At 36.4% G+C, this 13904-nt stretch overlaps 1 protein-coding gene across 1 annotated transcript in view; it reads left to right on the top strand.

Annotated features, from left to right (window-relative positions):
- USH2A (usherin) overlaps window positions 1-13904 on the top strand; it is a 930744-nt gene that overhangs the window by 142691 nt on the left and 774149 nt on the right. The window contains exons 9-10 of the mRNA XM_052653949.1: window positions 537-732; window positions 4562-4692. Coding sequence (XP_052509909.1) covers window positions 537-732; window positions 4562-4692 — 327 coding nt within the window. The remainder of the gene's footprint in view (window positions 1-536; window positions 733-4561; window positions 4693-13904) is intronic.

The raw sequence follows: 13904 nt of genomic DNA, 5'->3' as shown, positions 1-13904 counted from the left end.
TATACATGATGACTGGAAAAACCATAGCTTTGACTAGACAGACCTTTGTTGGCCTCCTATAGCTGAGACTCCCTGTATTTGCCTGTTTCTCCAGTCTTAGGGACAGCTGTTTGCCCTGTGTCCCCCACTTAGGTATGGAGGGAGAGTCACTGTTTTTTTCATTCTGTTCAACATTTTATTTTTTGTTATGATGGAGTGATGACTCTAAGCTCTTTACTTGGTAGAACCAGGACTTAAAAGTCAAGTTTTTAATGTTTTGAGAAAAAAATTTCAGATTGTGAAACAATCATAATTTCCCCCACTGGTTATTAAGATCACTTTACATGGTTTCAGCTTTCATTTTCACTTTTATAAATCTGTGTGACCATGCCTGTAATATGCTGATTTCTGATGTATAAAACAGTTTAAAAATACAATAGTGGCTGGCTTTTAACTTTTTGATATTAGCTTTCTATCTAGTGAAAGTATCTGATAGGTAAATAAAAAGAAAAAATACAGCTTTATATATTTATCATTCTGGTATTACTTTATTCTAGTGTGATCGCTGCCTGCCTCTTTATAATAACAAGCCTTTCCGCCAAAGTGATCATGTTCATGCCTTTAACTGTAAACCCTGTGAGTGCAACAGCCATTCCAGAAGCTGCCACTACAACATCTCAGTGGATCCCTTTCCACTGGAGCACTACAGAGGAGGTGGAGGAGTTTGTGATGACTGTGAGCATAACACTGCAGGTAACTAGATAATAACACAAGTAACAAAGATAGACTTGACCTCCATATAATGCATATTATTTTAAATTATATATTGCTATTCTATTTAAGAAAGTGCTTTCATACTATTAAGTTTGAAAACTACTCTGGTTTACCAAATATTCATAATTCCAATTGGATAGCTTTCAAATACTGGAGTCTTAAACTATATAATTTCAGGAAAAGGATTTTTTAAAATAAGTTCAGACCATTTGATTAGATCATAAATATGTATTGGATAAATCAAGAATTGCTGTATTATTCTGAATGTATTATTGTTGCCATTTAGTCACTAAGTTGTGTCCAACCCTTTTGAGATCCCATGGACTGTAGTCCACCAGGCTCCTCTATCCATGGGATTTCCCAGGCAAGAATACTAGAGTGGATCACCTTCTCTGAAGTTCCGTCTCCAATTTTGAATGTATATATCCTAAAAATAAATTTTCTTGTTTGAGCCAGATCTTCTACTATTCCTGGACTCTCATGTAGAGATGTTTGCATGTCAGATTTGACATGGACTCTGATAATCTGGGAATCCTCTTTTTAAAAATTTTCATTAAAAGCAGAAACTAACTATTAAAGTCTTGTTTCAAGAACCAACCAGCATTTTGACTAGTCATTGAAAAATTACTATTTTCTGAAAGGCTGATATGTTAAAAGCAGAAATGACGATATCAGAATTTGTAAAATATAATGGCCCAAGTCTGATGGGTTTGAAATTATGCTACTTTGAAGCATGAATGAATTTGCTAGATAATTACTGATAATGTAAAATGGTACAAGCTCTTGGCTAGGTTCTGGGAATATAAAAATTATTAAGATGATGAATTTTATTGTCTTTGTATGGATTATTACATGGTGGTGGTTTGTTGTTGTTTTTGTTTAGTCACTAAGTTGTGTCCATTTTTTTGTGACCCCATGAACTGTACCCAACAAGGTTCTTGTGTCCATGAGATTTCCCAGGCAAGAATACTAGAGTGGGTTGCCATTTCCTCCTCCAGGGGATCTTTTGATGTAGGGATTGTACCCGTGTCTCTGTATTGGCAGGCAGATTTTTTTTTTTTAAACCACTGAGCCACCTGGGAAGCCCACATGGTGGTAAAGACACCCTACTAAAGGAAGAAATTAAAAGGTTTGATGAATGCTAAAGTGGAGAAGAGTAGTAGGAGTTAACCAGGTTAAGGAGTAGGGGTAGATATTAGGGTGAAGACAAAGTTTTCCAGTAAGAGAAACAGTTGCACCATGGCCGAGAGGAAACAGAAACCTGGCGCACTTGCAGAAGTGCAGATGGTTGATTGTAAGAAAAGGAACCGGGAAGAAAGGCAGAGCTCAGATGCTAGAGGGCCATCTAAACTATGATAAAGAGATTGGCTTGTACCCTAAAGTTAATGAGATGCCACTTATGGGCACTTTGGGAAAGTATTGTGGTTTTGAGACATCCATCAGGTTATAGAGAATGGTTTGCAGAGGGTCAAACTGGTTTGGGAAAACCAGTTAGTCAGGTATTACAAAAGTTCAGATGAAAACAATGTGGGAAAACAATTAAGGTGGTGTGAATAGGTATGAGTGGATCCAGTAGATATTTAGAGTAGAAAGTGATGGCATTTTCTAAGCAAGGTGCATAGTATAGATAAGGGAAGTACGAAGAGTCAAGACTTATGACTAACCCTCTAGTTTGAGCAGCAGTCAAAATTGGTACCAGCCATTAAGATAGGATACAAGAGGATCAAATTTAAGGAGAAAATGGCAAATTCTGTTTTGAACATGTTCCCTGTATGTTTCCAAGAAACAAAGAATAAACTCTCTTTGACATGTACTCCTTGGAAGAAAAGTTATGGCCAACCTAGGCAGCATATTAAAAAAGCAGAGCTGTTACTTTGCCAACAAAGGTCCATCTAGTCAAGGCTATGGTTTTTCCAGTAGTCATGTATGGATGTGAGAGTTGGACTATAAAGAAAGCTGAGTGCCAAAGAATTGATTCTTTTGAACTGTGGTGTTGGAGAAGACTCTTGAGAGTCCCTTGGACTGCAAGGCGATCCAACCAGTCCATCCTATAGGAAATCAGCCCTGAATATTCATTGAAAGAACTGATATCGAAGCTGAAACTCTAATACTTTGGCCACCTGATGCAAAGAACTGACTCATTGGAAAAGACCCTGATGCTGGGAAAGATTAAAGGCGGGAGGAGAAGGGGACTACAGAGGATGAGATGGTTGGATGGCATCACCAACTCAATGGACATGAGTTTGAGTAAGCTCTGCGTGTTGGTGATGGACAGGGAAGCCTGATGTGCTGCAGTCCATGAGGTTGCAAGGAGTTGGGCACGACTTAGTGACTAAACTGAACTGAACTGAGGCAGTCAGAAACAGTTCTGAAACTCCTTTCTCAAAGAAAGCCTTCCATGATTCTTCAGAGATCAGTATAATCTGTGTACTTGAGTGGCATCTTATGCTTATCACAGCTTTTAAATGTATATTTATTCCTGTGATTATTTAATTAGGATTCTTCTTACCTGCTAGACTATAAGATAGCCCTGTAAAAAGGGTGCATTGTATATTTTCCTCAGCACTTAGCATAGTATTTGGAATGTGGTAATCACTCAATAAATATTCATTGAATGATTAACAAAGAAGAGATTTCTAGATTGGAGATATAAATTTGGGAGTCATCAGCATATATAAATGGAAATATCCTAGACATAAATCCATTTTATTTTTAATTAGCCTATATTCAATATCCATTAGAATGTGAGTTTTTCGTTTGATTATGTTATTTTCATGATGGTGTTTAGTCACTAAGTTATGTCTGACTCTTGCAACCCCATGGATAGTAGCCTGCCAGGCTCCTCTGTCCATGGGGTTCTCCAGGCAAGAATACTGGAATGGGTTGCCATTTCCTTCTCCAGGGGATCTTCCTGACCCAAAGATTTAACCCCGGTCTCCTGCATTGCAGGCAGATTTTTTATCTACTGAGTTATGAGGGAGGCCCAAGTTACTTTCAGTCTTCTAACATTGGGCCAATTTCAGCAATATTTGAGCAAAAATGCATCATATTTAAAGGGGGAATTGACAGCCTTGACTTTTATTTCAATGATCTGATATGCTACTCATATTTACTCTAGAAACTTCCTCTAATTTATATTGTTTTCTAATATAAGATGGAAAGGGAAATTTTCTGAATAATAAGTTGTAAACAACAGGAATTAGCTCATATTTCTAAAGAGTCAAGATATTCTAACATTTAATATGAAATTTATTTGGTGTAGCTAAATATAAAATTGTATTTTGATATTTGAAATGAAAAATAATGGCCATAGGCACCAACAGATTTAATCACATTGACTATAGAATAATAAATTACAGTAAGAGTAGTCTTCTATTTTATCAGATTTAGTTCCAGAAAAATATTTTAATACTATATGCTTATTTGCTTCCAACTCTATAGCTATCTTCTCCCACACATGTAGAAATTTCTCATATTTGATTTAGATTCAGTACCTGATCTGAAACTAAAGTTTTAAGTTTGGAAATAAACTATTTCAAAATGTATGGGCCCCTGCAAAGCACAGGTTTTTAGAAGTGTGGTATTATATAACAGATGGGAGTTTAATGAAGTAAAGCACATTTTGTAACAGGTTCATTGTTTCATATGCTGTGGATCACTAAACTGGCAGGTAGAGATGAAAGGTACATTAAAATGGACGTCCCGAAAATTATAGAATTCCCTCAAAGGAATACAGTCTTTAATTTTGAATTATGCAGCCGATTTTAATGAATTGAAAGTCATAATGCATAACCTTTCCCTGACGCAGGAAAGAACTGTGAGCAGTGTAAGGATTACTTTTTCCGACAAGTTGGTGCAGATCCTTCAGCCATAGATGTTTGCAGACCCTGTGATTGTGATAAAGTTGGCACAAGAAACAGTAGCTTCCTTTGTGATCAGGTGAGTTCTCACTGTCAAAGATAAAGAACAGCAGTCTTTCAGGAACAAATTCAAGATATGGTCCATCAGTGAAATTGAGGGCTATACCAGGAAGTATTTCAAAGAGAAGTTGCTTTAAGGGTATTTCTGTGCAACTTTTAATATGAACACGAAATATAAGGTTACCTGGATGGTTCTTTGCACATTAAGATAGGCTCATTTTATTTTTAAGTTTGCAGTTGTCATAAAATTGGGAGGTAGGACGTTCCATAAACAAAGAAGGAAGTTAAGTACATGCCTGGGAATTATTTGTGAATTAATATTAATAAGTGATATTAGGTAAACAAGAACAGTTTTCCTCCCAATTTCATAGATGATAGTATAGCAAAAATCACACATAGATCCAAATGGAAATTATGATAAATTTCTTGTAACCTTTTCTCTAACAGTACAATGTTTCTATAATTTTATAAATTTTAATTACCAACATTGCAAATGATGTCTGACCTATATTAACACAGATCCTAACTGTATTACCAATCAGGAAAAGTAGCTCCATATTTAAATGTGCTGTCTTCAACTGAAGCTTTTCCCCTCTTCTGATAGTCCTACCACAGAAAAATAGATAAAGGGCAAATTTGCATTGAAGAACTAATTCAATGATTGTATTAATTTTTAAAATATTTTTTTAAAGGATTTATTTATTTATTTTATTTTTTGACTGTGCTGGGACTTCATTCCTGTGCACAGGCTTTCTCTAATTGTGGCAAGTAGGGCCTGCTCTCTAGTTGTGCTGCTGAGGCTTCTCAAGGCAGTGGCTTCTCTCTTGTGTGGAGCACAGGCTCTAGGCACATGGGCTCAGTAGTTGCGGCTCATGGGTTTAGTTGCTCCACGGCACGTGGGATCTTCCCAGACCAGGGATTGAACCAGTGTCCCTTGCTTTGAAGGCGGATTCTTAACTACCAGACCACCAAGGAAGCCCTGATTGTGTTAAGTTTTAATAATTAAATTCTTTTGCAAATAGTTGAGAATGCAGTGGCCAAGAGCATAAGCCACAATCTGATTAAAGAAAAAAAAATGTTTTTAAGTTGCAGTGTAAATGTAATGAGTTCAAGGCAAAATGTATTTGTCATATAACTTGTAGCATGCACAAAAACTTTTTTAACAATTAAAAGCCAAATATAATGTAAAGTAAAATGTTTATATTTTGAAGACCATCATATTAACCATAGTGTGTTAATGAAAGAGCATTTTATGCTTCATTGGAATGCTAAAGAGTAGACAAATAATCAACAAAGGCAGTTTCTATGGTTTTTAAATGGTGATATTGGGGCACTATTTTCTGAAAGAATCATATTATATTTTTTATATATGTTGATTATTAAAATCTGTGTCTTTACACATCTCATCCTTACACACTTGCCCTGAAATTTCAGTATATATGACTTTTGCTTATTATCCAAATCTCACCTCAAATACTGATATATCCTTTGAGATCTCTTCACTCACCAAGCAATTAAAGAACATTCTTAAACCACTGTATTTCTCATCATCCAATTGTATTTTCATTATGAAAGTGAAAGTGAAGTTTGCTTAGTCTTGTCGGACTCGTTGCGACTCCATGAACTATACAGTCCATGAAATTCTCCAGGCCAGAATACTCTCCAGGGGATCTTCCTGACCTAGGGATCGAACCCAGGTCTTTCACGTTGCAGGCAGATTCTTTACCAGCTGAGCTACAAGGGAAGCCCATTTTCCCTATAGCCTTTATTTAATTAAGCAAATTTATTTATATACTCTGTCTTCTCTCTGTTCAACACAAGCAACATGGTTTCAGTCATGTAATGAGTACTCTACATGTATTTGTTTACTAAATGTTGAGAAAATGAGAGATTCTGTCTGAGCACTAATGTCATGGTCAGATGGTCATTTAGAAGGGTTATTATAATAATATGAGCAATATATAAAGTTTCTGCTTAAATATATTTTCTCCCTTAAGACCTAAGGTCAAGTAATTTTAGTGTACAGTATTAGAAACTTTTTTGCCTTTTCATACTGTTCATGGGGTTCTCAAGGCAAGAATACTGAAGTGCTTTGCCATTCCCTTCTCCAGTGCACCATGTTTTGTTAGAACTCTCCACAAGGACCCGTCTGTCTTGGGTGGTCCTACATGGCATGGCTGATAGTGTCATTGAGTTAGACAAGGCTGTGTCCATGTGATCAGTTTGTTAGTTTTCTGTGATTGTGGTTTTCATTCTGTCTGCCCTGATGGACAAGGATAAGAGGCTTTTAGAAGCTTCCTGATGGGAGAGACTGACTGTGGGGAATCTGGGTATTGTTCTGATGGGTGGGGCCATGCTCAGTAAATCTTTAACCCAACTTTCTGGACTGTGTTCCCTCCCTGTTGTTTGGCCTGAGGCAGAACTGAGGTAATGGAGGTAATGGTGACCTCTTTCAAAAGGACTTAGGCCCGCACTGTCGTATTCAGTGCCCCTGACCCCACAGCAGGCCACTGTCGACCCACACCTCTGCTAGAGACTGACTCCTGGACACGCACAGGAAAGTCTGGCTCAGCCTCTTGTGTGGACACTGCCCCTTTCTCCTGGCTCCTGGTATGCACAAAGTTTTGTTTGTGCCCTCTAAGACTCTGTTTCCCCAGTCCTGTGGAAGTTCTTTCCCACTGGCCTCCAAAGTCAAATTCCCTGGGGATTCTCAGTCCCTTTGTTGGATCTTCAGGTTGGGAAATCTGTTGTGGGTCCTGGAACTTTCTTAACAATGTGAGAATTTCTTTGGTATAATTTTTCTGCAGTTTGTGGGATGTATGCTTGGCAGCTTTATGGTGGGGCTAATGGCAACACCCTCCAAAATGGCTTATGCCACATACTGTGTGTCCCAAGTCTGCTACAGCCAGAGCCCTTATCCCCACAGCAGGCCACTGCTGACCCGTGCCTTCACAGGAGACACTCAAAAGCAGGTCTGGCTCAGTCTCTGTGGGGTCTCTAGGTCCTGGTAAGTACAGGTTTTGTTTGAGCCCTCCAAGGTCTCTGGTGGGTATGGAGTTTGATTCAAAATATGATTTCACCCCTCCTACCATCTTACTGGGGCTTCTCCTTTGCCCTTTTACATTGGGTATTTTTTTTTTGGTGGGATGCAACATTCTCTGGTCAATTGTTGTTCAGCAGCAAGTTACAATTTTGGAGTTATCGCAGAAGTTGAGCACACATCCTTCTACTCTGCCATCTTGTGCTGGCTTAAAATTCAACATTCAAAAAACTAAGATCATGGCATCTGGTCCCATCACTTTGTGGTAAGTAGATGGGGAAACAATGGAAACAGGGTCAGACTATTTTCTTGGGCTCCAAAATCACTGCAGATGGTGACTGCAGCCATGAAATTAAAAGACACTTGCTCCCTGAAAGAACAGCTATGACTAACCTAGACAGCATATTAAAAGGCAGAGACATTACTTTGTCAACAAAGGTCTGTCTAGTCAAAGCTATGGTTTTGCCAGTAGTCATGTATGGACATAAGAGTTGGACCATAAAGAAAGCTGAGTGCTGAAGAATTAGGTTTTTTTAACTTATGGTGTTGAAGAAGACTCCTGAGAGACCACTGGACAGCAAGGAGATCAAACCAGTCAATCCTAAAGGAATTCAGTCCTGAATATTCATTGGAAGAACTGATGCTGAAGCTGAAACTCCAATACTTTGACCACCTGATGTGAAGAACTGATGCACTGGAAACAACCCCAATGCTGGGAAAGATTGAAATCAGAAGGAAAAGGGGACGACAAAATGAGATGGTTGGATGGCATCACCGACTTGATGGACATGAATTTGAGCAAGCTCTGGGAGTTGGTGATGGACAGGGAAGCCTAGCGTGCTTCAATCCATGGGCTTTCAAAGATTTGGACATGACTGAGTGACTGGAGTGAACTGAACTGAACTGATTAAAAAACTGTGAACCAAAGTTATAATTCTCAAAGTTTCGTTTATTTGTCAGAACTCGTGTGAACTAAAGTATAACATACTTTCTCCTCAGGTGTACAACTCAGACATGCAAGAAATTAGAATCTAATTTTTCTCAAATTTCTCTCTCAACTCCATTTCACAGAAGTAGGAGGTAGTTTTGATAGTTCTGTGCTTGTAAATATTTAACAACTACATATCTGAGAAAAACAAAACCCGCTATGATCAATTTAAGCTACCAATGAAATGTCACTGAATGTGAACTTGGGAAGAATGGTTCTATCATACAATGGAAACTTTGTTGTTGTTCAGTCACTCAGTCATGTCCAACTCTTTGTGATCCCGTGGACTGCAGCATGCCAGGGTTCCCTGTCCTTCACTATCTCCTGGAGTTGGCTTAAACTCATGTCCACTGAATTGATGATGCCATCCAACAATCTCATACTCTATCATCCCCTTCTCCTCCTGCCTTCAATCTTTCCTGGCATCAGGGTCTTTTCCAATGAGTCAGCTCTTTGCATCAGATAGCCAAAGTATTAGAGCTTCAGTATCAGCCCTTCCAATGAATACTCTGGGTTGATATCCTTTAGGATTGACTGGTTTGATCTCCTCGCTCTCAAGAGACTCTCAAGGGACTCTCAAGAGTCTTCTCTAGCACCTCAGTTCAAAAGCATCGATTCTTCAGTGCTCAGCCTTCCTTATGGTCTAATGGTCACATCCATACATGATCACTGAAAAAACCGTAGCTTTGACTGTATGGACCTTTGTCAGCAAAGTCATGTCTCTGCTTTTTAATATGCTGTCTAGGATGGACAATGGAGAATGTTTCAGTACAATACTATCTCTAGGTCTCTTTCCCCACCTCTCATGGGGTGAATCTAATTTTGGGGCAGAATTGTACACTAGGACAATGACATTTCAGAAGGTATGACCTCTCTGACCATTAATGTCATCAATATAAATAGGCATCCTTTGAGATCTTGTGGAAATGGAGGTGTTTCTCCTCTCCCAGCTTGGGCAGTGTTTTCAGAGTCCTAGTGGGGAGCCAAAACTCCAAGTTCTGCCTGTGGGAACATGAAGGCTCTCGCCTGGTGGGTCAGTGGAGCCAGAGTGGAGAATCTTGATTTCTATGCCCACCTGGCAATATCGAGGCAACATCCCCTCTTTCCACCAGAGGAGTTTCATAGGAGGCCTGACTGTTGAAGCAATGGTTAAGCAAGATTCAGATTCTTATAACACCAAAATGTCCAGTTTCCAATAGGATAATGACAATCAACAATATCAGTATCAAGGTGATTCAGATGTTAGAATTATCATATAAGGATTTTAAAGCATCCATACATTTGTCTTCAGCATATACCTAAAATTTGGCTAAAGAAACTTCTCTGAACAGAAAGAAAATGACACAAAAAGGAATCTGGAAACATCAGGAACAGGAAGGCATGAAAAACAAGAGTTAAAATATGGCTAAATATAATATATTTTCCCCATTAGAGTTTTTAAAATTTTTTGAGGATCACTATCTAGTGTGATTTTCAATGTATGAGAGGAGATATGTAAAACACTTATTTTTACAATGGAGAGGGTAAGAGAATGTAAGTGGCAGTAATTTTTCTATCCTTAACTGGAATTGGTAAATTTTTTTTAAAAATAGCAGACTTTAATATATGTAAATATAATGTAATATCTAGGCAACAACTAAAAAGGCTATAAAAATGTGCTCCAAAACACAACAGATAATTAAAATGGAATTCTAAAAAGATGTTAAAGTAAAAAAAAAATAATAAAATATCTTTAAGTAACCTGCAATAACACAGGGAGGAAGTAAATAGAGATTGAAAAGCAGATAGAATAAATTAAAACCAAAAAAATAAAATGGCATGTCTATTAAGCCTTAATTTAACAATAATGTCATTAAAGGTAATTGGTCTAATAAAGCAATTTAAAAAGAGTGACAGAACAGATTTAAAAAATCATTGCCCACTGTCTGCTTTTATGGAAAAAAGTTCACTTTAGTATTAATTTATGTCCTTTAAGGCTGAACATAAAAGGGATAGAAAAACTTATGCAAAAATTAATAAAAAGAAAGCAAGAGTTTCAATAATAATAGCAGATAATGTGGATACAGAGCAAATAAAATTTGAGACAGAGATATTACATGATGATCAGAGATAGAAACTGAGACAAAGATATATACATAATGATCAAAGAGCCAATCAAGCAAGAAGACATAGAAATCATAAATGTGTTTGTACCAGTCAGCAGCACTGCAAAATATATGAAGAAAAACTAAGACCTTAAAGGATAAATAAACAAAAGAAAATCCAACGTTTGATAGAACAATAGAAATTCATCAAGAATACAGAAGTAAAAAATATCTTCCAACCAAAAAATCTATCTGACATTTGATGAACAGTCCCTCAACCATACCAGAATACGCATATTAATTATACAAGGCAGAAAATATCCTGGGACATACAGCAAACCTTAATGAATTAAAAGAACTAAAACCATACAAAAATATGAAATATGAAAATCCCTGGGTGCAAATAAAGCAGGGACAAAGGGAATATTGTGACCCTAAGTGCTTACTTTAAAAAAGAGAAAAAAAGTATCAAAGCTATAATCTGAACTCTCAATTCAAGAAATAAGAGAAGAAAAAGCAAAGTCACTTCAAAGCAAGCAGATTAAATTAAATAATAAAACTAAGAGCAGAAATGCACATCAAAACAGAAAAACAATAGAAAAATTCAACAAAAGACATGGATCTCTGGAAAGGTAAATTAAATTGACACGTATCTACCAAGACTGGCAAAGAAAAAATAAAACGAATTGCTAAGCAAAAATGAAACCGGAAGTATCACTTCAGATCTTGCAGACATCAAAAGAATAATAAGAGAACATTACCAGTAACCTCTACACTCATGCATATTACAACTTAGATGAAATGATATATTTCCTCAATAAGTGCAAATTGCCAACTCACCCAACATGATATAGATAATTTGAATAACCCTACAACTATTAAGGTATTTGAATTCATAAGTAAAAACCAGCTAAAGACAAAATCTCCATGCCTTAATGTTTTACTGGAGAATTCTACCAAACATTTTCAAAGTAATTCGTGTGAGTTCTGCATCTCTGACAGAAAATAGAAAAGAAATGAAGACATTCTAACTCATTTTGTGAATGTATTATCTTGATAGTGTTAGGTAGTTAGAATAGGAAAAAGGAGTCTAGAAGGGTGGTGGCAAAAAGACAAGGAAGGGAAAAGCCCTCAATAGTAGAACAAAGGAATGTCCGAGGACTGGAGTGAGGACTTCAGGTAAAACAAACAGCAGTCCTGGCTAGCCCCGTTTACATAGGGCAGGCCCAGGGGGAGGAGAAACAGCATATAAAAAGAGGAGCCAAAATTGGGCCAGGGACCTCTCTTCTCTTTGTGTCTTTTGGGTTGGCATGCCCTCATGCCTCAATGATGTATTTTCCTTTACTTTCTAAATAAAACTGAGCTGTAACACTGGTCCATCTGAGGGCTATAATGCTGGTCCATCACTTCAAATTTTTGTTGCTATGAGACAGAACCGAGGAAATTACACACTCCCCTGACAATAGCAAACAACATAAAGACTGTGCATGAAAGAAAAACACAAACCAATATCATTCATGAATCAAGAAAGCAATGATTTTTATTAATTTTTAGCACATGAATTATTCAGCAGTATTTTAAAATGGTTAAATACAAAGACCAAAGTGGTTGTGTTCTAGGAATGCATTATTTCAATATTTGAAAATCAAAAATAACTATCAGCTTATTTTCTGCTAAGGAAAATGTCACCTGTTTATTAATAATGTTTTCAGAAACAGTATTTGACAAAATTTAATTCACATTCATGATAAGCACTCTTAGAAAACTACAAATGGAGAATTTCTTCAATTTGAAAACAAATGTATATATAATACCCACCTACTGCTGACCACCTACTTTTAAATGAAAACACTCAGTGAAAAACAATGCTCTCCCCCTAAGGTCAGAAATAAGACAACAATGTTCTATTGAACACTGTATTGTAGGTTCCAGCTAGGGAAATTAGGCAAGAAAATGAGAAAGAAAAGTCATCCCGATTGAAAAGGAAGAAGTAAAACTTTCTTTGTATATAACATGATCTTGTAGGTAAAAAGAAAATCCCAAGATTCCAAGGAATATATCAACATACTATCAGAATGGACAAGGTTCAACAGAGTTTCAGAATACAAGATCAATTTACAGAGATCAGGTATTTTTATATACTTGTAATGAACAATCTGAAAATGAAGTTAAAAACACTATTTAAATAGCATCAAAATAATGCAATAATTAGGAATATATTTAATAAAATAAGTCCAAAACTTAAAATAAGTCTAAACACTACAAAATATTTTTGAAAGGAATTAAAGATGTAAATAAATAGAAAAAATCCTGTGCTTATGTATCAGAGACTTAATATTGCTAAGACAGCAATGCTCTCCCAATTGATCTAGAAAGTCAATAGTCTTGTTAAAGGTCCAGCTTGCTTCTTTGTAGACATTTATGATGATCCCAAATTCATATTAAAACTCAAGTCACTCTAAAAAGGCCAAAACAGACTTGAAATAGAACAGATTTAGGAGATTACACTTCTAATTTTTAAAATTTACAATAATATTTTAACAATCAGGATAATGTGATGTGGTTTGCAGAGAGATATACAGATATACTGTGATAGAATTGAGAGTCTAGTAATTAGCCATTGCTTTTACAGTCAGTTGATTTTTGACGAGTGCCATGACAAATAATGTTCTTTTCAATAAATGATAGTGATATGCAAAAAAAAATTAAGTTGAATTTCATGCTTCATATTATATACAAAAAATTAAAGTAGAACAAAGAATGAAATGTAAGAGCAAAAACTATAAAACTCTTAAAAGAAAATAGCTGTAAATCTTCATATCCTTGGATTAGTCAGCGACTTCCTAGATATTACTCCTACAGCGCAAGCAAACAAAAGAATGGATTAATTGGACTTCATTAAAATTTAGAACATTTGTTTTACTAAGGACATCATTAGGAAAATGAAAAAAACAACCCAACAAATGGGAGAAAGTATTTGTAAAGCATATAGCCGATAAGAGCCTTGTCTCCAGCATATGTTAAAAAAAAAAAAAAAAAAGCAAAATACTTTGCAATTCATTACAATGAGATATCACCTCACACCAGTCAGAATGGCCCTCATCAAAAAGTCTGCAAAC

Source organism: Budorcas taxicolor, chromosome 16 (genome assembly GCF_023091745.1).
Source record: "Budorcas taxicolor isolate Tak-1 chromosome 16, Takin1.1, whole genome shotgun sequence".
NCBI classification, from domain to species: domain Eukaryota; kingdom Metazoa; phylum Chordata; class Mammalia; order Artiodactyla; family Bovidae; genus Budorcas; species Budorcas taxicolor.
The sequence above is the reverse complement of the archived record's forward strand: the minus strand, read 5'-3'. Positions and strand labels throughout refer to the sequence as shown.